A 27,335-nucleotide genomic window follows, 5' to 3' on the forward strand; every position below is an offset into this window, starting at 1 on the left:
CCACTTCTTTGCTATCCTTCTGTCGCTATCTTCGATGTTTAATTTCTTTTGAGTTATGATCAGAACCAGCTTCATTCTTGTCCATTGTTATGATCTTTTTGCAAACATGTTGCATTGGAATAATGATTAATGGACTAATAAAACTTTCACGAAAGAAGTTTTGCATATTACTCTGAAAAGTTTCTAAATAATATAGGAACCTGAAACAGGACTATTGTTTAGAACACATCAATTTTAAAGGTTAGAAATCTGAGAATGAAGTGTTTGAATTTAGACTTTTTCTTTGAATTTATGTTGTCAAGTGCATTGATTGAACAAAATGACAAGATGTCGTGTCAATGACAAAGCTTAAATGAACAAGCAAGCAATGATCATCAGGCAATAGGAAGAGGTTACCTCGGAGAAGAGGGCCTTCATTTGCGCATAAGACTTTGGTACGACACCCTGAGAATGGTGTATGAAACCAGAACGGTTCAGATCCTATATCCCCGAATTGTGATAAAAGAGGACGGAGGAAAAGCCACATATTTATACCCTGGTATTATAGCGGGAGAATGATGGTACAAATTTTGGCGTCCCAGTGGATATAACTTTGAGGTTTATAGTGGGGGCAACCTAGCTAAATGTTTCTTCAGAAAACGCCAGTCGGGAAGGAATGTGTTATAGCACTTCGATGACAAAGCCTTAATAAACTTCGAGTAATGATAACCTAAGCGAGATCATTCACAAAAAATAAAATTCTGCATTCATGCAAACACCATTCACTCATGTCTAGTTAGGAGCATTTGATTCATTTTGATCATGCCATCCTAATCATTAAGCATAATTAGGTTCATTATACAGGTCGTGTTCCCTGGGGAATAGACCGAAGAATTTCAGATCTTATCTCCCTGAGATTACAGCGGAGCAGATTGAAGATAGTAATCCTATCTCCCTGAAATTACAGTGGAGCGGATTAAAATAAAGGATTTTATCTCTCTGAAGTTACAGTAGAGTAGATCACATCAGATTGAAGTCGATAATCCTATCTCCCTGAAGTTACAGTGGAGTGGATTAAAATCACAGATCTTATCTCTCTGAAGTTACAGTAGAGTAGATCGTATCCGGTCTTATCTCCCTGAGATTACAGCGGAGCAGATTGAAGTTGATAATCCTATCTCCCTGAGATTACAGTGGAGTGGATTAAAATAAATGATCTTATCTCTCTGAAGTTACAGTAGAGTGGATCGTATCAGGTCTTATCTCCCTGAGATTACAGCGGAGTAGATTGAAGCTAGTAATCCTATCTCCCTGAGATTACAGTGGGGCGGATTAAAATAAAGGATCTTATCTCTCTGAAGTTACAGCAGAGTAGATTGCATCAGGTCTTATTTCCCTGAGGTTACAGTGGAATAGACCGAAGAATTTCAGATCTTATCTCCCTGAGGTTACAGTGGAGCAGATTGAAGCCAGAGATCTTATCTCCCTGAGATTACAGCGGAGCAGATCCAAGACACTATCCTATCTCCCTGAAGTTACAGTGGAGCGGATTAAAATAAAGGATCTCATCTCTCTGAAGTTACAGTAGAGTAGATCGCATCAGGTCTTATCTCCCTGAGGTTACAGTAGAGTAGACCGAAGAATTTCAGATCTTATCTCCCTGTGGTTACAGTGGAGCAGATTGAAGCCAGAGATCTTATCTCCCTGAGATTATAACGGAGTAGATTGAAGCTAGTAATCCTAACTCTCTAAAGTTACAGTGGAGTGGATTAAAATAAAGGATCTTATCTCTCTGAAGTTACAGTAGAGTAGATCACATCAGATTGAAACTGATAATTCTATCTCCCTGAAGTTGCAATGTAGTGGATTAAAATCACAGATCTTATCTCTCTGAAGTTACAATAGAGTAGATTGCATCAGGTCTTATCTCCCTGAGGTTACAGTGGAGCAGAATAAAGCAACCGATCCTATCTCCCTGACGTAGCAGTGGATTGATGTAACACCCCTTACCCGTATCCAACGCCGGAACAGGGTATGAGGCATTACCAGAACACTTACACATGTAAACCTATTACACCGAGTTACAAAATTTCATTCAAATTTAAAACTTTCAAAATTATTAACATGCTTTTATAACTCTTCACAATATATATATAATGCAACATTTTCTGCCAACCACACTATCAAATAATGGATTTACTCAATCGAGCTCAATATCAGATGTCAACTTATAATCCAACATTTAACTTCAATTGCACTTTCAAATACTTGTTAAATTAAGGATCGTATTACGGATTTGAGTACATTGTTTGCCCGGTGTCACAATTTGCTTGAATTTTTCACAATGCTATAACTTATAAATTTAACGTGGCATGGTCTAGCCACTACTTGGCCAAAGCCTAAGCATGTATACCAAATATGTACGCCAAATATATATATAACATAAGCATTATAAGTATGGATGAGCACAGCATTTATTCATGTATCGGGCTTACCAACATGTTTTAATTCATAAACCATTCATGGTCTTACTTCATGCCAAATCATGTACCGAATAATTTAGCTTTCTTAACACATTTATTTGCTTTTACTATTGCTCACATAAGATTTATAGAGCATAGAGCCTTGTATATAACACCGGCATAAAGTCTGCTAGGCACCAAGCCCGATACATTTCACTGGCACAAAGCCTGCTAGACATAAAGTCTGATATAATTCACCGGCATAAAGCCTGCTAGGCATAAAGCCTGATATAATTCACCGGCATAAAGCCTGCTAGGCATAAAGCCTGAACTTACAAAATCAGTCTTTCACATAATTCACATCTAATTTAAATCATTCTCGAAATATAATCAAATCACAATATTACATTCGGCACTAGCTTATATAACTTCAAATAATTCATTTCATACATTTTATTGTCCTCCTCCTCCTCTCCAATCCACATCCGTTACGTATAAAACATGCTTAAATAGCATTATACATTATTTCACTATTCACTTATATTAAAATTTAAAGTTGTCTATTTGAGTCAGAGTCACTAAATTATTTTTATCCGGAGCTACAGAGCTCCAAATGAAGATCTATAAATTTTCTTCACATGATTTCACAGTAATATAAATTTAATCACACATAAATTTTAAGGTTTGCTTAATTTCCAGCAAGCTATCTTTCTGCATCACAGACGCTAATTTATTTTTATCTGGAGCTACAGAGCTCCAAATTAAGTTCCGTAAATTTTTGCCGAAACTAGACTAATATACCTTTCCATAATAAAAATTTCAGAATTTTTTAATTAGCCAATTAGTACAGTTTATTCGTTAAAGTTTCCCCTATTTCTCTGCTCAACAACTCTGACCTCTCTTCACTAAAAATTAAATATCTCATTGTACAGAATTCAAATGATGTTTCCATTTATTTCCTTTGAAAATAGACTCATCAAGGATTCTAAGCATATAAATTATAGCTCATAACTATTTTTTTACAATTTTAATTATTTTCCAAAGTAAGAACAGGGATTCCGAAATCAATCCGACCTTGCCTCACTAAAATTCAAATATCTCAAAATGTATAACTCTTTTGCTTTCTCTGTTTCTTTCATATGAAAATATACTTCTTAAGCTTTCATTTCATATCTTATTCACTCTCTAATTCAATTTCCACTATTTTTGGTGATTTTTCAAAGTTACACTATTGTTACTATCTAAAACTGTTTTGTTGTACATTTTACTTTTCATAATTTCATTACTTCTTTTCATCTTACTCAAGGGTCAATTAAATATCGAACCCAATATTAAATCACGTAAACTTATTCAATTCACACATATTTTCACTTATCCAATTTCCCCGATGAACACTTCGGAATATTAACCGTTACACGGTGGAATCAGCACTTTCCTCAATACACATATACATTAAAGGTCGAATACATATATATTCAAATATGCAATCACATAATTCATATTTCACATAACTTCATATCATCAATTCAAGTATACAACTTACCTTATTTTCAAATAGATAATTCAATTATCACATACCTGGTCACTTAGCCTGATTTAAACATTCGTACACAACTTATCTTTACCCGTTGAACCATTCGGAATTAAAAATGATACTCGGATAGTCGGAAGGCTCGTACAATGCCAACGTCCCAGACGTGGTCTTACATGTAATCACATATGATGCCACTGTCCCAGACAGGGTCTTACACAAATCAAATACGATGCCAATGTCCCAGACATGGTCTTACACGTATACACAAGTCGATGCCAACGTCCCAGACGTGGTCTTACACGAAAATACATATCAAAATCCTATGTCATGACATATGTATCCTAACTATTCCTAAGGCTCATACGGGGCTTTCGAATGTCGTAACTCAGTCGAAACGAACTCATAAACATAGCTGCCAGGTTTGTACACATTCAGCTAATATATATTTATTTACATATTCATTTTAGCACATATAATTCACATTTAATAAAAAAATTATAACATCTATTTGCTTATAAACTTACCATCATGCTTTCAAGTTCAATTCCTCATCTTTCTTGGTTTATAATAACATTTTTAACTTATTTAACACTCACATTATTCAAAACAGTCCTTGACTCAACCTTTGGAAAAATTACAATTTTGCCCCTAAACTTTTGCATATTTCCAATTCTGTCCCTAGGCTCGAAAATGAAATTTCACACCTTATTCTTATATTTTACAGCATACTAAACACTTTTCCCTTCTATGGCAACATCAAATTCTCACTCTAACATACACTTATGAACAATAAATATTTTTGTAATTTAGCTCTAATTACTCAAATTCATCAAAATTTCCAATACAAAAGATACTAACCCAAAACATATCTTCAATAATTCATCATCAAACATCACAAAACACAATTATTCATCAATGGCATAACTCAAAATATTCATCAAAATCAGAAATTGAAGCATGGGTCGACTAGTATTCGAAACAACGATCTCAAAAACATAAAAATCATCAAAAACCAAAACCAAAACATACCTTAATTTGCTTGAGGAAGGGCGAATACCCAGTGGTTTTCTTCTTTTCTTCCCTTTTCATTCGCGAAAGATAATCCCTCCCTCCCTTTCTTATGCCTTTCCTTTTATTATAATAACATTATAATATATAAATTATTATTATAACTTTTATAAATAGTATAAAAACTATATATTTTAAACATAGTGCCGTCCACTATCTTTTCAATGGTCAAATTGCAACATAAAACCCCCATATTTAAAGAACAACCACTATTCGACCCCTTTTTGAAATAACCACTAAATTTTCATTTTACGCAATTTAATCCTTTTATTTAATTGGACACTCAAACGACAAAATTAAAGCACGAAATTTTCACACAAGTAAATTTATACATAATAAACACAGAAAAAAATTTTAAATTATTTTTCTAACTTGGATTCGTTGTCCCGAAACCACTATTCTGACTAGGGTCAAAATCGGGTTGTTACAATTGAAGCTACAAGCCGTATCTCTTTGAAGTGCGGTGGAGTGGATTGAAGCAACAAGACACAGTGGACTGGAGTGAAGCTACTTGAAGAAAAGCACCAGGACAAGTCCAAAACAGGCGAAACCGGGCAAAATTGGCCTTTCTTGGTCTTTGTTCTGTTCTCGTTACACGACAACGAGCAAAGAGGGGCAGCTGTAGAAGCCCAAATTTGCCCGGGCCCATACCAAATAAACCTAGCCCAATACACTACAACCCAAAAATAGCCCAATACACTACAACCAAAATCAGAAAACAAAAACAATCCAATAAGCCCAAAACTAACCCTAGCCTAGAAACCCAAATCAAAAAAGGAAAACAAATATTTCAAACCCTAGGTGTGCTGCACCTAGGGTCTTCTAACTTGCCAGCCGCCGTCGCCTCTTTTCTGCTGCCGCCACCTCTAGCAACCACCAACTCCGTCACCTACCCAATCAACATCAAATCACTCTGCAAACAAGGAAAAAACACGCAAACAAAAATAATAGAAAAAAATAGAAACTAATCGGCTATAAAAGCCGAGCAATACATTCTGTATTTTCTTCTTCTACTACAACGTTCTTAATACAAAGGAAGCAAATAAAAATTTGAGAAAAGGTTGATTCAAAAGTTCTTTGTTTCTCTGTTCTTGCATATTTTCGTTTATTTCTATTTTTTGTTCTTATTTTGCTCTTCTAAACTAATAATAAAACGAAAACGGAAAAGAAAAGAGGCTAGTACCTGCTAGTTTCGAAAGCCGTCGCTAGAGACTTCTTCCGGTATTGGAATCAGACCGAAAGGGTACAAAAGACCCCTCCTTTTTCGGCCTATCGGGTCTAGAAGATTTTTTTAGGGATATCGAGAACGGGTTTAAAAGTTTGACTTTTGGGTACCTCCGGCCATCGCTTTCTTGTGAACCGAGGCGATTTCATGGGATTCAGTAACGCTTGGGAGAAAGCAGAGAGGTGGGGGGAGGATTTCTCTTTGTTTTTTGAGATAAAACATAAAATGAGTAAAAAAACTTCTTGTTTAAATAACCAATTCAAAACGGCGCCGTTTAAGCCCCCATGACCCGCGCGCGATCCGACCCGCTCCAGGGGGATCCGCGTGTTTTCATGAAATGGGATATTTGTGCCCTTGGTCCCTCCCATCATTAATTTGTTTTGATTTAATTCTTCTACTTGTTTGTATTTTTTTAATTTGACTCCGTGTTTTTACACCTATTTCATTTCGGTCCTGCATGAAACGGTGCGCTCTGATGGACTGGGATTAATTTCCCATATAGTCCTCGCGTTAGCTGCTGATGTTCTGATTTGCCTCTCTTTTAGTTTTTCTTCTTTTATTTCAATTTGACCGTTTAACTTTTTTTGTTCCATTTTAGTCCTGTGAAGTGCTGCGTTTTGGGAGGTGGGGATATTTTTCCCTTTAGCCCTTCCTTGTTATTCACACACTCAATTCGATTCTTTCCTTTTAAATTATTTACAGATCTGCCCCCCCGAATTTCTGTTTTAAGACCAAATTAGTCCTTTTTTTTATCTATTCACCCATTTTATTATAATTTAAACTTCAAAATTTATTTTAACTTCAATTTGAGCCTTGGTCTGTTTAATTCCAAGTTTATTTTGTTTATTTATTCATTTTTGTTTTGTTTTGTTTTGTTTTATTTATTTATTTATTCTTGCATTTACTTATTTCTTTATTTTCCTGGTATGTATAGTTTATCATATTGTTTATTTCTCTACTTACACTACATTATTATTGTTGTTTATTGCTATCATTCTTATTAATGTTTAATTCATTTTATACCTCTAATATTAGAATAAACGATTAATATGGTTATTGTTATTATTGGATGATTATTGTTATAATTATGTCAATATTATTTTATGCTTTATGCTTTATGCTTTATTATTTATTTTTATATCTACTAATAAAGTTATTTCATGTTATATTATTATTGTACTTTGTATTGTATAAAATAAATGTTAGTCCTTATACTATATTTGCATAAATTAAATTTACATCTCATCAAATATTATGTTAATTCATACTCAAATAAATAAATAAAAATTCAAAATAAAGCAACATGTTGTATTTAGAAATTCAAGAAAATCGTGCCCTAACTTATGGGGTTTCAATTTTCTCGAAAACTCGAATACACAAATCGTTTCAATCAAAACTTTTAAATATTATTGGGAATTTATAAAAGATCGTGTTCTAACTTACGGGATATGATCTCTATTAATAAATCCGAAATAATTGAGCTTTTCCAAAAATAATTTTTTTTGGGCATTTATTCTCACATCGGGAATTTTTGATATTGTGTGCTAATTTATGGGATGCGATTTCTTTTTCTCGAATAACGTGAAAATATGTCTTTCTCTCTAAACTTATACAAGTTTTTATACAAGGATCGTATCTTTTAAAATTTTTCAAATTTTTCATTTTCGACATTAAGACATAAACTAATCAACTAGGTACCAATTTTGAGCGTTACGAGGGTGCTAATCCTTCTTCGTACGTAACCGACTCCCGAACCCATTTTTCTAAATTTCGTAGATCAAAACCGTTGTTTAAATAAATTAAATTATTTATCAAAAACAACTGTTTTTTTGAGGCGATCCGATCACACCTCATTAAAAAGGGATCGGTGGCGACTCCCATTTTCGTTTTCATTTTTAAAACCCAAGTCGACCCCGTTTTTAATCAAAAAATGGTGTCAACAATAACAATTTTTAAACAAGCTTTCAGGTGTGCATGCATGAAATGGCCAGCTTTCACGATTTGAATAATATGTATGACATTTGAGGAGGATAACTCCTTTCTTTGCTGCCTGGAGACAATTCCCCAACTATACTCTTTTTTTCTTTTTTTTTTAACAAAAATTACAGAATTATTAATAAATTTCAAAAGTACGTGATTGTCTCTCTTAACAATGTTATCTTTAAAGTTTGAACTTGTATTATTGATTTTAAGAGGACAGTGCCATATCAAGTAATCCTTTACTTTGATTTCGATAATTTAGTTGCTCCACTTTTTAAATTTAAAATTCAACTTCAATTGTTAACACGATTAAATTTTTTTGTAATATTCAATTCTATTACAATATTATTTTTATTACATGTTTATTAGGTGAGTATTTTTTATTTCAAAATATCACATCAACGAATCTAACAAACAAAAATTTAATACCGTTAACAATTAGATCTAAAATTTTAAAATAAAGAAATAGATAAACTAAATTCTTAAAAGTAAAAGTAAAAAACTAAATTGTAACTATATAAAAACTTGAAGTATATATATATATATATATATATATATATATATATATATATATATATATATATATATACTTATAAACAATTAAATTTAAATTCTGATTGAGTTGGTGTCATCTTTGGTTGAGTCACCAATTGATTAGAAAAATTACAAAAATATTATTCCGTAATTAAAATAAGTTATATTATTTGAGGATATTTTAGTCTTTTATTTAATAAAAAAAGCATATAATGGGATTTGAGCCCAAACCAATTGCATTATTAAAATTTTAATTTACCACTCAACTAAAACTTTATTTTGATACTATCATACAATTATTTTATTATTTTCATCAATTGTATATAATGTATTTGATCGAGTTAGTGTCACAAGTTAACTCGATATCAACTTATAAACAATTTAATTTAATATTTTTTTAATTTTAATATCTTACATAGTGTCGAAACCTTTTTGGCGATTCAACTTTTTATTTAAAAAAAAAAACAAAAATGGAGTCGCCACAAATCCTTTTTATTAGGTGTGATCGGATCACCTCGTAATTTGATCATTTTAATAAAAGGTTAGATTTACTAAAACGATGATTTTCGGTCTACAAAAACTAGAAAATGAGTTCGGGAGTCGGTTACGCATGACGAAGGATCAACACCCTAATAACACTCAAAATTGGTACCTAGTTGATTACTTAATGTCTTAGTGTCGAGAATTGAGAATTCAAAGAAAGTTTAAAGTACGATCCCCTTTTTTGCATGATGTTATTTTATTAAAATATCGCTAACTAAATTAAATTTTATGAAAGGGCCTTCTTATTTCGAATTAATCGAGAAAAAAAATCATGCCTCGTAAGTTAGGGCACGATATTTCGAATCCTCGAAAACAAGAATATTCATCGTTTGATTATTACCTAAATCCTACGTGTCTTGAATTTTAAATAGGATGTTTGGTTATTTCAGTTCTAAGACGAGGCCATACTCCGTAAGTTAGGAACGTGACTCCTCGAATCCCGAAAATAACAAACATTGCCTCGGTTTTAATTATTTTTCATGCGCTTGTGCCGAAAAATGGATGAGTGTATGTAGCAATATTTACAATGTACGAAGGTGACAAAATTATTGTATTAACAAAATAACAACATAAGCAATGAAATAAAATGACAATACTATAATGAATACAATAACAAGAAATAATAATAACAATAATGAAAAATATTCAATTAATAATACTATATGATAATAATGATAATAATAGTGAAATAATATAAAATGTATGATAATATAATTAAATCCAAAATAAAATATACTAATAGTATTAATAGTATTAACATTTAAATGTAAAGGACCAAAATAATAATATCTAATGTCAAAAATTAAAAAAAACATGTAAATAAAATTGCATAATTTAGACAAGAGGAAAAATATAAATAATCATAAAATAAAAGTGCCCGAAATGATAAAATAAAATAATGAAATAACGAAAAAAGTTGACAAAGGACTAAGTTGAAATCCAAAAGAAATTCTAAGTATAAATTAAAAAACAAAACGAAAACAAAACAAAGGATTAAATCAAAACAAAATAAAATAAATAGGGACCCAAAGGGTTATTTTCCAAAACCCATGTCATTTTCTCAAGTCGACAGTGGGTCAAAGGACCGAATCACAAGGAAATTAAAATAATGGGGTAAAAATGAAATAAAATAAAAATATGCAGGACTAATTTAAAAACGGACTAAAAATGAAAGGACCAAAATAGAAAATAACTCTTCCCTTCAAAAACACGCGGATCCTAGGAAGGGGTTGAATCGGGTCATCAGGTCAAGCGTTAAAACGACGTTGTTTTGGGTATCTAAAGGTCAAACCCAAAACGGCATTGTATAGGACCTATATAATTTAAAAAAATCAGAACAAAAAAATATTTCAGACTTTGTTTAAAAATAAATTATTTTCTGGTTTTTTTTTCTTTCTAAAAGCCACCCCTATGTCCTTGATACTCCTTTTGAGCCTAGTTATTTCTTTTGTTCAAGTAAAGCTTAGTCTCCACATTGGGGGAGGGGAGTTTAAAAGAATAAACATTAATAAATAACTTTTGTCTTTTATGGGGCAAGTGTGACAAGGTGGTAAATGTGGATGAACCATTGATGAAAGCTTAATTTTTTTTTTTTTAAGAATGAACCTTAATCAAGAGTCATCCTCCACAGTGGGGGTAAAGAAGTTTTCTAGTTTGAACATATATTATGGGAGGACCAATAAAAGGAAAAAGAAAGAGGAAAAGGAAAAGGAAGAAAATAAGAACAAATGAAATAAAGGAGAATATGAAAATTAGAAAAGTGAATGAGGTGGAAAATTTCTTTTAGAAAATGACTCTTAGTTTGAACATTTGAAAAAGTTTTTAAGCTTGCACTACACCAAAACAGGCCTTTAGCGGCGTTTTTAGTGGCGTTTGGATAAAAAACGCCGCTTAAAATTAAGCATTAGCGGCGCTTTTAAAAAAACGCCACTAAAGATTGAGTATTAGCGGCGCTTTTTGGAAAATGCCGCTAAAAATTAGCATTAGCAGCGATTTTCAAAAAGCGCTGCAAAAAACCTAAGCCAAACGACATTGTTTTTTATATTTCGGAACTTTAGTGGCGTTTTTTAAAAAGCGCCGCTAAAAAGCGCCGCTAATACTCGGGGCTTTAGCGGCGTTTCTGGAAAAGCGACGCTAATACTCGGGGCTTTAGCGGCGTTTCTGAAAAAGCGCTGCTAAAACTCGGGGCTTTAACGGTATTTTTAATGAAGCGCCGCTAATGCTCAGGTCAATAGTGGCATTTTTGCTTCAAATGCCACAATTTTTTTTGCAAAACGGCGCCGTTTTTTAATTATATTTTTTTACCGCACAATTTCAAATGAAAATCGACCCCCCTTCTTTTTTCCCCCTTCTTTTTCCCAAAATCGATCCCCCTCACCCTAAAATCTCTTTTTCTTTTTTTCCCCATTTTATTTTTCCCAAACCATTTCTCCCCTACCCCGATTCCCTTTATTTTTCCCCCCAATTTCCCCAAATCGGCAGCCCCCACCCTAAAAATCTTTTCATCTTCTTCCTAATTTTTTATTTCCTCAAGTCCTTTGTATTGACAAAGTGCCCCAAAGGAAAATTTATTTGGGTTTTATTTTTGAAGTCCTTTGTATTGTGAAGTTCCCTCACCCTAGAAATGCCATTGATTTTCTTTTTGTTTCACATTTTCCTCTTGACCAAACAAAGGGTTAAGATAGAATGTTATTTTACAAGATATCTATGAGGATTTGCATATACAATTTACATAAGTATTAGGGTTTATGACATTCATCGGTAACCCTTTTTAGTTTTTGAAGTTTCGCTTTCTTTAAGGATCGACATTTCGATGAATTCATTGGACTTGAATTTGAGATGTGTAAACCGCTTGAGTGTTTGGAAAGACATCAACATGCACCAAAGTTTCTACTCTTTATTGTAGGAAGATGAGTCTCTTCCAGATGAGATCGAGTTGATATAATTTGTTTTAATCATTTTAGTTTTCCGTAATGTATTCACCATCGACATTTTCTTGAATGTGGTTCTCTCTAATATTTTCCTTCGGGACTAAAACCTCGATTTCATACGTCACGATTTCATGCTCTTGGTGATGAAGCACGGAAAGATAAGGAAGTCATTGCTTTTGGCTCTTGGCTCTGTTGGCGAAGGTTGCATTAATGGTCTTTATCCTCATTTGTGCGAGGTAATTCTTCTTGTTCGTATTGATGAACAAAGTTCGAGGCGATTATGAGGTGAATAATAAATTGTGAATATATAATTTGCATTTGTTTTACTTAAATCAAGTTATGCTCCATAGTTTATCGTTGTTTCTTTTGCTTTGCTCTTTCTTTATTTTCTTTTCCATCTTTGTTGAACTAATAGAAAAACATATTTATGCCTATTATTTAGGTAACTTAACTGTTAGGGATGTTAAAGTTAGAGCATGGAAATTGTATCTATATCTAATATTTATGTTGATTTTTTCGAGCCAAGTTAGGCGCTCTTGGTGGCACGGAAAGATAGGGAAGCTCTTGTTTTGGCTCTTGGCGCAGTTGGTGAAGGTTGCATTAATGGTCTTTATCCTCATTTGTCCGAGGTAATTCTTCTTGTTCGTATTGATGAACAAAGTTCGAGGCGATTATGAGGTGAATAATAAATTGTGAATATATAATTTGCATTTGTTTTACTTAAATCAAGTTATGCTTCATAGTTTATCGTTGTTTCTTTTGCTTTGCTCTTTCTTTATTTTCTTTTCCATCTTGTTGAACTAATAGAAAAACATATTTATGTCTGCAGATTGTGGCATTTTTAACACGTGGAGTTGGTATGTCTATTTCTTTAAAATCTTATGAGTATGATTTTGTTTTAATTACTTGTATTTGCACCAGTAGATTTTTTACAATATGTTAGAATCTCTTCTCTTCTTTTTTTTTTCTTTAAAAAAATCAATATATTTTCATGTTTCAAAAGAAATGTGAGAGCTTCCCTTCTCCAGGAAAATAGAAACCTTCTAGTCAAAAAACAACAGATAAGTTGGAGTGTATTTCAAATAATTCAAATGTCAAATTCTTTAGGATTGATCTATAGAATAGTTCTCGGGTCATCCTTATATCCTGGATTCCAAAAGTGTTAACGTGGATTTTCTTTCTTGATGTTATAAATATATATGTTATTCAATAATTTTTTAAAGGACCTGGATTTATGGTATATCTTTCCCTTTCCACTAATTTCTTCTACTTTAATTGTTACTATGAGTGTTGTATGCATATGTTGTTGTTTTTTTCGTCTTTCTTTATTTTCCAAGGGGAGCTGGATTCAGTCGCTTCTAGGCTCCCAAAATCACGAGGATTAGGTGCTAATCACTAGATGCCATGCATAAAAATGAATATACAAAAGGCAACCTTCAAATAGAACTGCTTTCTCGAGTTAGTTCAATGCATTTGTAGTTATTTTTATTTAGCAAATCGTAACATTCACCTCACTAACTTTTATGGTTGTTGCTGTTTCATTCACATAATTTACGTTCTTTTAAATTGTTAGTTTTATTATTGGAATTGGTAAGATGTGTTCATCATGGCCTGTATGATATACCTTTCATTCTTTATGCATCCAATCGAATATAATTTATTTATGTAGCTAAGCATATGGTGTAGAAGACAGAGCTTAATGACTCACCTTTAACAATAAAAAATGCCATATGATTGAATCACATTACCTTCTTTTTGGTGCTAAATGATATTGCTATCTTGGTTTGACCAAAACAAGGCCATTAATGTTAAAAAATGATGGTTAAAATTTGAGTTTTCTTTGCTCATAAGGTGGTGGGTAGAGAGCTAGATTTAAGCTTTATTAACCCTAGTTAACTTGTTGAGAGTCATTCCAACACTATGTCTGGCTATCCTTTTAGTTAATTAGACTGTGGCATACTATATTTAAAAAATAGGTAAAAAAAATATACACAAATTAAAGAAATATTTCTTAAAATTTTAAAAATGTTAGAAATTTCAAGACAATTGTAAAAATAATAGAAGCTATAAAACATATCAAAATTATGAATTTTTTTAAATTTATAAAAGAATATATAAAATCATTAGAAATTGTAAAAGATTGTACAAAAAGTTATTAAAATTTAGAAAACAAAAAACTTGTTGTATCCTATAAGAAAGTATATCCTCGTTAATTACACTTAGAACGTTAAAATTTGGTATAAAAATTGTATATAGCTAAAAGTACAGTCAATTTTATAAATCTTATTTTAAAATATTTAGTAATAATTGAATAAATTTCCATATTAAGTTTTAAAGATTTTAAACAAATCAATTTACTAATATTTCTAGTAGCATGTTCATTCGACTTGGTTTCTTATTTAATGTATAGTGTAAGCTTTATTCATCTATTTATCATGGTACATATGTTCTTTCTTTTATATTAAAGTTCTTTAGAATAATTGAACACTCGACAATAGTGGTAGACACACGAAAAACATGATATTTTGAATATCATGTTCACAGATCATGGAAAATTCTTTATACATTATCATCACTGATGGTACTTACAGAGGGTTCTGTTTCCCCACTGCTTTAAATATTTTGCTTGTTCTTCAAGCATTTGGATTTGATAATTTCAGTGATATTGCAAATTTCCATCCTAAGTTTGAAATTTCACTGCTTTAAATATTTTGCTTGTTCTTCAACTTGTAATATACTCAGTAACATTTTAATGGTACTTAGAATAATAGTGCATAATGGTCATGTTCATCTTTTGTAGGTTACTTGTGTTGAAGAAGAAGTCATGTCGTTGTCTGAAGCCTACATTTTGCTCTATGCTAAATAGGGTATATCTTGGTTTTCAAGCGCAATAGAAGTGCAAAAGCCTTGTGCGACCACGAATTTCGATTCTTCACCAAAGTCCTAGATGACATAGACTTTGCCTCCAATCTTGAGGTGGAAAAGAGTGCCAATTGCAGCGCCAATGAAACTAAAGATGTTGCTGGTAGAGCTTGAACTTAATTCTCTTGCGATGTGTATAGTCATAGGCAGGTTCGACTAGTTAGTCTGTTTCTCATATGTATTGTTTATTTTAGTTTTGATTCTAAATTTTATTTTTACTTTAATATTTATGACAATTTGAGTTCTAACTTTTGGATTTTAATTGTGTTATTAATTTATTATTTTAAATTCTAAAACTAAATTTATTAATTTTTATATTTAGTTTTAAAGTTAAAATTTTCATAGAAAATTTAATTTAAATAATTTTTTTTGTCCTAAAAGTATATTTAAAGTTCAAATTTTAAAAATAAAACATAATATAATATTTATCATAAAAATAAATATTATTTGATTAAAATAATTTTTTTAAAAGGTTATGTTTTTAGCGGCGTTTTTGCGAGAAGCGCCGCTAAAGATCATGGTCTTTAGCGGCGTTTGTGAGAAAAGCGTCGCTAAAGGTCATTGTCTTTAGCGCCGCTAAAGGTCATAGTCTTTAGCGGCGTTTGTGAAAAAAGCGCCGCTAAAGGTCTTGTTCTTTAGCGGCGTTTATTTCTAAAAACGCCGCTAAAATTAGCGACACTGTCATTAGCGGCGTTTTTTGCGGCGCTTCTCAAAGCGCCACTAATACTTTTAGTGACGCTAAAAAGCGCCGCTAAAGGCCTAAAAAAGCGCCGCTAAAAGCCTGTTTTGGTGTAGTGTTGATTATCCTCTTATAAGTTTAAACCAAAGTCTATGTGCCCTAAAAATTCATTGTGATCAACTATGGTTATTTGATGGTAAAAGTTCATCCTCAATATTGTTTACACTTACAGGAACATCATGAAGTCATTGAAGGAAAATGAACTCTAGAATGAAAACCCAGAAATCAAGGATCCCAAGTGATCCAAAAAATGGAAGAAATAAAAGATAGAATGACTCTAGGAATAACAAGTGTCCTCATCGAAAAATGAATTATCTTATGACAACATAAGATTGGTAGCATCCACATCACAAATTGGGTCAGTTAGATCGAATGGATTGATCCCTTAGGACTTCCAAAATCGTCTCTTATAAAAAGTTTTTGAGACTGAAAATAATCATATACATAAATACTGAAAATAATCATATAGAAATTCTAATTCTATATGCAATTCGATACATGAACTTTGATTCAGTGTAATTATATACATGAAATTTTTATATTAATTTATATTTATGCATAAAATTTTGATTTTAATTCAATTGTACACATATAAAGAAATAAATACATTAATTTATTTTCATATATAAACGAAAAATAGTGCCATGTGTTGATAATGTTATTAGTGGTTTTGTGAAAATTAAATCAAATTAAAATCTCATATATATATATATATATATGTACAAAATCAAAGTTCATACATAACAATTTACATTGACCTGAAGTTCATATATAATTTTGATATTTATCCGCTAGATTTATGGCTCCTACAAAATACATGAAAAATCATTTAATGAAATATTAATTAAAAATCATATGAAAATAAGTCGATGCTTTGGTTGAAATGACAAAGTTAAAAATTTAATAAGCATGTACCCAATATAAAATATGAAAAGATAAAAATACGTTCGTATTAATCTTTATTATTTTGAAATATCTCAATTGAGTTGGTATCTTATTGACGTATGACATCAACTCAATCGAAACTTAATATAAGTATAGATAAATACATCCGATGATAATACATTTTAAAAATTTAAAATTAAATTTACTTAATTTTAATATCACTATGAATCCGATATTTACATTCATCTTTTGATTATTTCCAATTAAATTCACTTTTTCCTTTTAATTAAATTAAAAATATCTAACTTTGTTAAAACATCATTGAAATATAATACGGATAAATTTTGATATTATACATGAATTTTAATTTGATGCAATTATACATATGAAACTTTAATTGTGGTTCAAATTTATATATGAAACTTTAATCTTAAAATATTATCTTTTGAAAATAAATAATAATTTTACTCCTTCAGAGAAATCATTTTAGTAGCTTAAAACTAAAATTTAAATAGGTATAATCTTGTAAATTTAAAATAGGAAATAAATAAAATATTTAATTTATAGCTTTTGATAAAAAAATTTAAGAATTATCTAATATAGGTGATATGGTTTCATTTTATTTTTCCTTAAAAAAAACCAAAGAAACTCGGTGCCTAATTGTGAGTACCGTAGTTGGAGTTGAGGCGTTGGCTATGATGATGATAGGAGGGGTGGTATTGGTAGTGGGGGTGTTGTTGGTCCCTTCATCCCGGTTCGACATACAATCGGGCATTGGCCTCTGATTACCTTGACCATTGATTTTGATTGGTGGACAGGTGTTCAGTTTAAGGACTGGTTTAATGTTGCCAAGAAAGGCCATGTCGATGTAAGTCTCTTCATTTATTCATGATATTAGGAAACAAACAAAACTGGCACAAATATAAGCATGCGTGCTATATAGACCTGTCCATGGGCCGGGTCGGGCCCACAAAAAATTTCAGCCCGTTTATTAGGTCTGGGCTCGGCCCAGCCCGAAATATGGGCCTGAGATTTTGCCCAGACCCAGCCCGAAGAAAAATATGGGGCCCGGCCCGTTTTTAATTAAAATTAAAATTAAAATTAGTTTTTTTAATAAAATTAAAGCTAATTGTTATTAAAATTAATTGTTTGTAAAATTATCAAATTATTAATTATTAATTGTATTAATTGTTGTAATAAAATCTAACATTTGATTAGTAAATTTATCAAATTATTAATTGTATTAATTGTATTAATTGTTGTAATAAAATCTAACATTTGATTAGTAAATTTATCAAATTATTAATTGTATTAATTGTTGTAACAAAATCTAACATTTGATTAGTAAAACAAACTTGATGTTTTATTATTATTTTGTAACACTAGTCAAGGAAATGAAAGTAAATAAACTTAAAATAAAAAACTATTATATTTTAAAAATAAAAAATATATATTTAATATTTTTCGGGTCGGGCCGGGCTCAGGCCAAAAAATCGTGTCCGAGGCCCGGCCCATTTTTTAAACGGGCCTAAAATTTTGCCCAAGCCCATATTTCGGGCCTATATTTTTACCCAAACCCTCCCATATTTCGGGCGGGCCGTCGGGCCGGGCCGGGCCGCCCGACCCATGGACAGGGCTAGTGCTATATATATTTGTTCATACTTTTTATAATGCACCCAAGGCCTCGTGGTTGTTTTGTGAATAGCAGCAGTTGTACCACACTATCTCCAAAATGAGGCCATTTTCTTAAAATAGTCTAAAAAATATTATATTTATAAAAATGACACAGGTTTAAAAACAATCACCAAAATAATTTAAAATAAACAGTAAAATTAGGTTGTGGCCTGTCAATAGCCGGAACTCACTCGTATTTTGCACCCATAATTGTCTAATAATTGTGTCAGACTTAAAAAAATTAATTTTTTAGGTTTTGGCCTGTCAATGGCCCGAACCCACGTATTTTTTTTAAATTGTATAATACTGATATACGAAAAAGGAAAAAGAAGAAAAAGAAAAAAAAAATTTGGGTGTTGGCCTGTCAATGGCCGGCACCCAGTACAATTAAAAAAAATTTCGTGTTAGAATTAGATATCAGTATATGAAAACAGTAAAAAAAATTGGATCTTGGCTTTGTCAATGGCGGCACTCAATCTAATTTAGAAAAAAATTAATTTTTTGTGTCAAAATCGAGATATCGATATCTGAAAAAATAAAAAATAAAATTTTGGGTCTTGGCACATCAATGGCGGCACCAGATCAATTTAAAAAATTTGTGTCAAAATCGGATATCAAGATATGAAATTTTTTATTTTTTCAGATATCGATATCCGATTCGACACTGAAAAAAAGAACTTTTTTTTCGTATATTGATATCTGATTCTGACACGAAAAAAAAGAATTTTTTTTAAATTGTACTGGGTGCCGGCCATTGATAAGCCAGCAACCAAAATTTTTTTTCCTTTTTCGTATATCAATATTATACAATTTTTAAAAAAAAAATACATGGGTTCCGGCAATTGACAGGCCAAAACCCAAAAAATTAATTTTTTTAAGTCTGATACAATTATTAGGCAATCATGGGTGCAAAATACGAGTGGGTTCCGGCCATTTACAAGCCACAACCCAATTTTACTGTTCATTTTAAGTTATTTTGATGATTATTTTTAAACCTGGGTTATTTTTATAAATATAATATTTTTTTAGACTATTTTGATAAAATGGCCCCAAAATTATGTGGCTCTTCGTCTCACTTTGTTTTGGCTTCTCAGTTGCAGGATTACAATTTTGGTAGCTAAAATCCTTCTTCCAAGAAAGTAGGCTTATTTGATTTGACTGTGCTACCCAACATCCCTATTTTTTCCTTTTAATTATTATTAGCTACTTTGTTTGACAATGTAACATATATATAAAGACAGATATTAAATGAGGCATATTTTTTTCTCTTTTGGCAAGAAATCATCAAAAAAAGAAAAGAAAAAAAACTGATGCATTAACGGGGTCACCTAATTTTCCTTTTTGTCATCCCTCTACCTTATTACCAATAAATACCTACAAACTTATTACTAAAAATAAAAAATAAAAACGGATTTTCAACAAAATAAAATTTATTTCCATAAAAATTAAATGCATGCAAATTTATTACCAAAAATAAAACGTATTTCCAAAAAGAAAACTTATTGCCATAAAAATTAACATACCATTTATGCATATTAAAATTTATCTATAAATAATTCATTCCAATTTCTTCAATTCCCTAACCTACGACCAAAATCAACCAAGAACATACAAAGCAGACTCAAAATGCAGCAAAATTCTTGCTTCTTGATCCTCCCGCTGTCCATCCTTCTCCTTTCCCTCACTTTCTCCGATGCTAGAAAGGATGCTCTCGCCGGAGGATGGACGCCAATCAAGGACATCAAGGACCCACACGTGATGGAGATAGCGAAATTCGCTGTCGACGAGTATAACAAGCAGTCAAAGGTGAGTTTAAAGTTGGATGAGGTGGTGAAAGGCGAGACTCAAGTAGTCTCCGGGATCAATTATAAGCTAGTTTTGAAGGCGAAGGACGGAAGCGCTGTTAATACGTATGAGGCTGTGGTGTGGGAGAAGGCGTGGCTGCATTTTAGAAATCTTACCTCCTTTACCCTCGTCATGGATTAGATTTTATTATATGATAACAATATAGATGTTCATGTATGTTATCATTGTCCATTTTTGATATGTAAGTGATGAGTGGAGAATAAAATCTTGCTATGCTAATATATCCTTCGTTTTTTGAATAGAATAGTACATCATATTATATCCTTTGTTTTTTTTCAAAGATTAGAAAAGAAAAATAAAATGCATTAATTTCTCATAAAATAATTCGGGAGGGGTCATGGAATTGTTTGTTAAAGTCATCGCACCAAAAAGTGTGGAAATATTGGTAAAATGATTTTCTGTTATTATTTGAATCATTTACAATAGCTTATATACAAGTATTTGACCAATGTAAGATTCAAATAAAAAGTATCACTACACCAAAATAGGCTTTTAGCGGTACTTTTAGCAGCGTTAGGACAAAAAACGCCACTAAAAATCAAGCATTAGCGGTGCTTTTACAAAAACGCCGCTAAAGATCGAGCATTAGCGGCGGATTTTGGAAAACGCCGCTAAAAATAAGCATTAGCGGCGTTTTCCAAAAAGCGCCGCACAAAACCTAAGCCCAACTACTCCGTTTTTAGCGTTTTTGGGGTCTTTAGTGGCGTTTTTTGAAAAAGCGCCGCTAATGCTCGTACCTTTAGCGGCGTTTTGTAATAAGCGCCGCTAATGCTCCTACCTTTAGCGGCGTTTTTGAAGAAGCGCCGCTAATGCTCGTACCTTTAGCGGCGTTTTTTAAAAAGCGCCGCTAATAATAAAATCTAAAACCATTTCAATTATCTCATTCTTTGATATATTCTCAAGTAATGTTTCAATTATATTTTTTATTATAAGTTGAAAAAATTAATATTTCGTTGTATTTATTATATATTGGTCAAATTGACATTTAAATGATAACAAATAATATTGTTTAATAGAAAATGTTTTTATTAAAGAGAAGTCCTAACTCCTAACTATTTATTATTATTTTTCAATCATAGTTTATTTAAACTACTTTACTAGAAAAATATAGTAAATTATGAGTAAAATAAAATATCATAAAACTTAAATTGTTGTTACTTGGTCTAATACCCACTAGAAATTAATACTAGGTTTTTTAGGCTGAGAAATGGTTATAGGAAAATATTATAAATATTGAAATTCGAATAAAATTTATTAAATATTGAATTTTAGAAACTAATTAAGTGAAGTTGGGATTCAATTTAGCTAGTAGAGTCGGTGGGGTTAGTTGGACGATTTGCTCCTGAAAAGAAAAAGCTGTCTGTTTTTTCTTGATAACAAAAAGTGTTAGCTGGGTCTCGAGTCTAGAGCCGAATGCTGCTTCAGGCAGTATAGCGGTAGTGGTGGACAAGTAGGTCTAATTTATCTGAATAGCCCAATTTCAAAAGAAATTGCAAATATCTTATATTTGCAATCATTAATCGAATTACGTTGGGTACTTCGTTAGGGTGGGTGAGTGGCGAGTGCTCAGGTCCAGGGTTGGGAAAACAAAATGAGCAAAGCAGGGTAGGGTTTGCATTTGGATTTGGGTCGGGTTAGTGGATAATGATGAATAAATATCATCATAATGTTTATTATTTTAGGATTACAGTTTTGAGTTCAGGGTTTAGGGCTTAGGGATTGGAGTTTAACGTTTAGAGTTTACATTTTAGTGTTAATATGAGGTTAGTGTTTACGGCTTATAAGATAATGATCAAATTTACTGTTTTAGGGCTTGATGTTTATGGTTTACGGTTTAGCGTTAATGATTTGACTGTTATAATGCATTGTTTAGAGTTTAAGGTTTAAGTGTTACCATTTTAAGGTTTATGGATTAGGTGTTACGAATGCCCAATTTTAAAAACTTTTCTAACTTCAAGCTCGTTTTACTCGAATCACCCATTTCATTGTTTAAAAATAATAAAAAATATAAATCTAAGCCTAACCATATTTTGGACTAGGTGGGTTGTATGGGTAGTGAACATTTCTAATTATCATTTAAAGAGTAAATAACATATTTTTAAATTTTGAAAGGTTTTATATTTTTGTGATTTAAAATTTTAAAATGAATTTTAAAAGATTTTAAATTTTTTAAAAATTTTAAAAGATTTTAAACTTTTATTTTATAATATTTATATACTTTTAAAGAAAAGACCAAATTAATAAAAATACAAACATTAAAGACTACAAAATTATTTTATCATTTTCTAATTGCTACATTGATAATTTTAACCGTAAAATTAGATGTTTAAATTAAAAAAATTAATGATTTAAAATGAAATAATTTTTTATGGCGTTTTATGAAAAATGCCATAAAGGTAGTAATAATAAGCGTTTTATAAAAAGCATACAACAAATAATTTTACTTTAAAATAATTTTAGCAGAAAAAATATAAGATTTTTAGCATAGTAAAATGGCGTCGTTTTGTACAAAATAAAATAAATTTTTACGGCGTTTTTATAAAAAACACCGCAAAAGATAAGCAATAGCGGTGTTGCCGCAAAAATTTTTCAAAATCCCGTTCACTCCCATCAAAAAAATTTTTGGTTACCCGCTCGTTACTCCCTCTTATTCTCATCTCCATCGCGTGCCCTAAACACCCAAATAAAGGTTTGTACTTAATTCTTTTTCCCTTTTAATCTCAAAATTCCATGAGTTCTTTTGCCCCAACCTCTAGTAATACCGTTCAAATCCCTAAACCTTTTCTTTTTCTCTCCATGAGGTTTACAATTTAGTTTTTAAGCTTTGTGGGGTTCTGTTTGTTGTTGTTCTTTATTCCATTTTTTTGTGTGTGTTTTTGCAGGGAATGGAAGAAAATTACAGGAGGTTGAAGGAGATAAACAAGAAGTTGAGAAGGGAGATTTAATGGAAATTATATCCCTTTCCCAACTATGAATTTGTTATTATTTTGTTTCATTTTATTGGTTGATTAGAATGTGGGAGATAAAGGACAACGACGCCTACGAGGAAGAGCTTCTCGACTACGAAGAAGATGATGAAAAAGCCCCTGACTCTGCCTCCATTAAGGCTGCTGATTCTGCTAAGAAGTTAGTCATTTTAACTTATACATATTTTTAAGGAAAACAATGTTCTAATATAATCTGCTAGTTTTTTGTAAAGCAATTTGATTTTAATTTGTTTCATTTCTTTTTATGTGGTGTAGGAGGTATGTTAGAATTCACAGTTCGGGATTCAGAGACTTTCTGCTGAAACCAGAGCTGCTTCGATCTATTGTGGATTCTGGTTTTGAACATCCTTCCGAAGGCAAAGTTTTAAACTCATGTCTGATGTTAACATTCGTGAATTCCGTGAATTAAGTCATTTTTGTTTTTCTTGCTTTTAGTGATTTATAATGGTGGGCAGTATACAAGTTTGGTGCTTTATTATTTTGATTTACTGTTTTGGATGAAGCATTTGTTGTTACAGGATATGCTTTGTAGTAATCTTTGAAATACTTTGCCTTGAAATTATATTTTTTTCAACTTAATTTATCTAGGCACGAAAGTCTTCAAAATTATCATAGCTTTTCTTTTCTGTTGATTCAAACTGTTTATTTAAACTCTTTTTTTTTTTGTTTATATATATATATATACATACTGTTTTTAATAAAAAATTTTAATAATTCATTCATTCTAAGTTAATTGGACTTGCTTACGGCTGAACATACAGTTTATATATGAATATGCTTCATCTGCATTGCCTGATTCACTTGATCTGGTTTGGTTGTTCTTTGATTCTGATTCACGATTGTTGAAACAATCGATTTGTTGCTTTGAAAATGATTTTGTTGCTATACAGTTTGTTAATATCCTCTCTAATGGTGGTTAAATTTCAAATAATGTGAAAGTTTTGAACATTTTTTGTTATCCATTTCCAATAGGGAAGAGTTAAAAGTTTTTTCTGGAGAGGTGGTACATTTTGGCAACCGTTGTAAAGATCCTCAGTGGCATAATTTGGATCGTTATTTTGAAAAGTAATTTTCCGGCTTGTTGCACTTTTTTAAGTGTTGTTTATGACATTAGTGCAAGATTCTAAAATCTTTCATGTTGTGTCTTTTGTAATATTTAGGTTGGGTTCTGAGCTTACACCTGAGAAACAATTGAAGGATGAAGCAGAGGCAATAATGCAACAATTGATGTCTTATGTTCAGTATACAGCTGTAAGTATCAGTTCCTACCATTATTCTGAGAAAGCTGCTCTTAGAAGTTGCAGTATAAGATTAAATTGTTTAAAACCGAAATTTACATTCCATCTTTTCCTAAGCAGTAGAGAAAATATTTCTTTTTTCCCTTTATGTTTGAAGACATTGTATGAACCAAAAATCCATGTGGCAAATATTTTATTTCTGTTATTCTTTATCCTGCAAGGCTTCAGAAGTTTTCTTCTTAAATTATCTATTGAATTATTTTTTTTCCCTTTATATTTGGAGACTTTGTCTGAACTACATATCCATGCAGCAAAGTTTTTTTTTTTAAATATTCTCTCTGTTGGTTTTTTCTTTTGATAGGCTTCAGAAATTTCTTTCTTAAATTATCTATTACAATATTTTAAGTAATGATGATGCAGTTTTGTTCTATTGCATTTTAGCATGTGAATCAATCTTGCAATATGTTTAACACTGTTGAGGTTTTAGAATAAGTCGTGGGCATTCTTACCGTTGCAACATTCATAAAACTTGCTACCTATTCCAATTATTTGTTGATTCATGGCTTTGTTATGGAACTTTGTAAGAGTGATTTGCCAATGACAGTAATTTCCATTGGCTTGATATCGTCCTCTCTTCTCCTTATATAACACTTTTGTTGCTCCCATATTTTGCACCCACTTCTGAAATTCCATTTTTGCTGCTTTTCTTATTATTGCCTATATTGGATAATTCATAGTGGGTGAGAGAAATTTCGACCTCAAACGTTGGTGTGCCAGACAAACTGTAAAATATGGTGGCTTATTCAAGGATGGTAAAATAGTGTTCAATCCAAATCCAGTAAGGCTTGATTCTCAAGCTTTTAGAAAGGAATGATCGACCTACATTTTTTACCTTGGAACTTTTAAGGACCAATTGCTTCTTTATTTTTGCACTTTAATGCAGTTCTTTGTCTCATACGGCAGTTTTACCTCTTTAAAGTTTACTGTGACAATGGTATAGTGCTTTATTTTTTTGAAGTATGAAAGAAATCTGTATCATCTCTTAATACTATACACTTTTCCCCCCCAATTTTAATGCACAAGTCAAGTATGACGTAGATCTCTAGCCTCCCTGCACTTTTAAGTTGAAAAACCAATTATCTTGATGATTCACTAATGGGGAATAATTTGCTATGTAGGCATATTTTATGAGAGTAGTTACTTTCTAAGGACATCTTAGAGAATTGTTAGTTTAAGCTGATTGGCTCTAGGAACAAAAGAGGATATAAATTCTATTTATAGCGGCTGATGGTACAGAGTTTTAGATTAGCTAAGATTGTTGAAAATTTTCTTGCTTTCGAATTTGCTGTTCTGATGCATTTCTTAAGAAAGAAGGCATATGAATAATGGTTATAACTGATCTAATCATTTAAGGAGAGAACTGTTCTCTTTGCAGGAATTATACCATGAGTTGCATGCCTTGGACAGATTTGAAAAAGATTATCGACGGAAGCTTCAGGAAGAGGATAATTCAACTGCTGTTCAAAGAGGTAACCTATTTCTAACAATATATGTTCAATTCAAACCAATATATGTTCAATTCAGTTTTATTTTTAAGAGGCTGTTAAGCTTATTCATAGCCCTTGGGCATGTCAGTGCTTTCTAGTGACATTTCGTTTGCACAATTTCTATGAGTGCATCCCATACTTAATTTGAATTTATTGGACCTCTCATATTTAGATTGGTGGATGCTACATTCCATATTTTGGCTGCCCAGCCTGGGATTATAACTTAGTTTTCAAAGGCCTAGGTTGAGTCAAACTGGATATTGTCTGTGACACTCTCGGCAATTATTTGCTGTCTCAGTTCTTTTAATATTGAAGGTTCTTTACGACCAAGTTTTTCCTCCTTCCTTGGTAATTTTATCGGGTATGGCTAATTTTATGATGGTACTATAATTTTGATTTTTACATGCAGGAGACAGCCTATTGGACTGTGATAAAGTAAGTATTTATCTTAACACTTTGAATCAATCATTTGTTTTGCATGATATATTTATTCTTCCTTGTATCGATTATTCCATTTTGCTCAGATATTTGTCCCCATACACAAAGACATACATTGCTGTTTAAGGAACACATGCCCTATACTGAGTTGGATTTTTCCATGCTCATGTAGGAACACATGCCCTATTTTCGTTTAAGGACCGCCAAGGAAATTTTGAAACTTAAAGCTGATTGATCGAATGTGTATGTCGGCTTTCATCAACTACTTTCGAAGGCCTTACTAGGAATTGAAATGGTGTGCAAAGAGATTGCTTCTTCTGATCTGATTTTTCAATATAAATACTGGACAAAGTATGGATATTTCTTGTCAGTTGCATTTACTGTTGTTAGTAAAATAGGATTCTCTTCTTAGGATCTTAGTTTCTTCACTTGTATTAGACTCAACAATGGCTTGCATTGCATTGGTGTTGATTTTACCTAAATTTTGAGGTTTATAATTTATAATTTTTATTAATTATTTACGTTTTCTCACTTTTATTAATTTTTATTATTATTTAAGCTTCCTTTATTTGCCTTCTTTTATCATTTTCATAGAAAATTTAATTTAAATAATATTTTTTATTTATCCTTAAAAGTATATTTAAAGTTTAAATTAAAAAATAAAACATAATATAATATTTATCATAAAAATAAATATTATTTGATTAAAATAATTTTTTTGTATGATATGTTTTTAGCGGTGTTTTTGTGAGAAGCGTCGCTAAAGGTTTGTTCTATAGCGGTG

At 31.5% G+C, this 27,335-nt stretch overlaps 2 protein-coding genes across 8 annotated transcripts; both read left to right on the top strand.

Moving 5' to 3' along the window:
- Positions 1 to 20,067: 20,067 nt before the first annotated feature.
- LOC105773161 (cysteine proteinase inhibitor 1) lies at positions 20,068 to 20,575 on the top strand. The gene has a single exon (XM_012594862.2). The coding sequence runs from the start codon at positions 20,102 to 20,104 to the stop codon at positions 20,459 to 20,461; it is 360 nt and encodes a 119-aa protein (XP_012450316.1). The 5' UTR covers positions 20,068 to 20,101; the 3' UTR covers positions 20,462 to 20,575.
- Positions 20,576 to 22,923: 2,348 nt separating this feature from the next.
- LOC105773162 (protein PSK SIMULATOR 1-like) lies at positions 22,924 to 27,072 on the top strand. Of its 7 annotated transcripts, none has more exons than XR_001126995.2 (7): positions 22,924 to 23,030; positions 23,224 to 23,467; positions 23,584 to 24,393; positions 24,489 to 24,579; positions 26,002 to 26,095; positions 26,523 to 26,548; positions 26,724 to 27,072. XR_001126995.2 is itself a non-coding variant. In XM_052632960.1 (6 exons), the coding sequence occupies exons 3-6, from the start codon at positions 24,544 to 24,546 to the stop codon at positions 26,746 to 26,748; spliced, it is 267 nt and encodes an 88-aa protein (XP_052488920.1). In that variant the 5' UTR covers positions 23,056 to 23,467; positions 23,584 to 23,684; positions 24,489 to 24,543; the 3' UTR covers positions 26,749 to 27,072. The 7 variants fall into 7 exon arrangements, 1 of the variants encoding a protein (XP_052488920.1); XR_001126993.2 differs by lacking the exon at positions 22,924 to 23,030 and adding an exon at positions 23,037 to 23,142; XR_008197115.1 differs by lacking the exon at positions 22,924 to 23,030 and adding an exon at positions 23,041 to 23,096.
- The last annotated feature ends 263 nt before the right edge of the window (positions 27,073 to 27,335 follow it).

This window comes from Gossypium raimondii, chromosome 6 (assembly GCF_025698545.1).
Source record: "Gossypium raimondii isolate GPD5lz chromosome 6, ASM2569854v1, whole genome shotgun sequence".
Classification (NCBI taxonomy): Eukaryota; Viridiplantae; Streptophyta; class Magnoliopsida; order Malvales; family Malvaceae; genus Gossypium; species Gossypium raimondii.

What these genes read in the sequence shown, in the direction of transcription:
- LOC105773162 (XM_052632960.1), top strand. Translation starts at nt 24,544, where the DNA reads ATGCAACAATTGATGTCTTATGTTCAGTATACAGCT. An exon ending in TTCAACTGCTGTTCAAAGAG is followed by an intron (nt 26,096 to 26,522) that starts GTAACCTATTTC and finishes TTTTACATGCAG; the next exon opens with GAGACAGCCTATTGGACTGT. An exon ending in GCCTATTGGACTGTGATAAA is followed by an intron (nt 26,549 to 26,637) that starts GTAAGTATTTAT and finishes CATTTTGCTCAG; the next exon opens with ATATTTGTCCCCATACACAA.
- LOC105773161 (XM_012594862.2), top strand. Translation starts at nt 20,102, where the DNA reads ATGCAGCAAAATTCTTGCTTCTTGATCCTCCCGCTGTCCATCCTTCTC.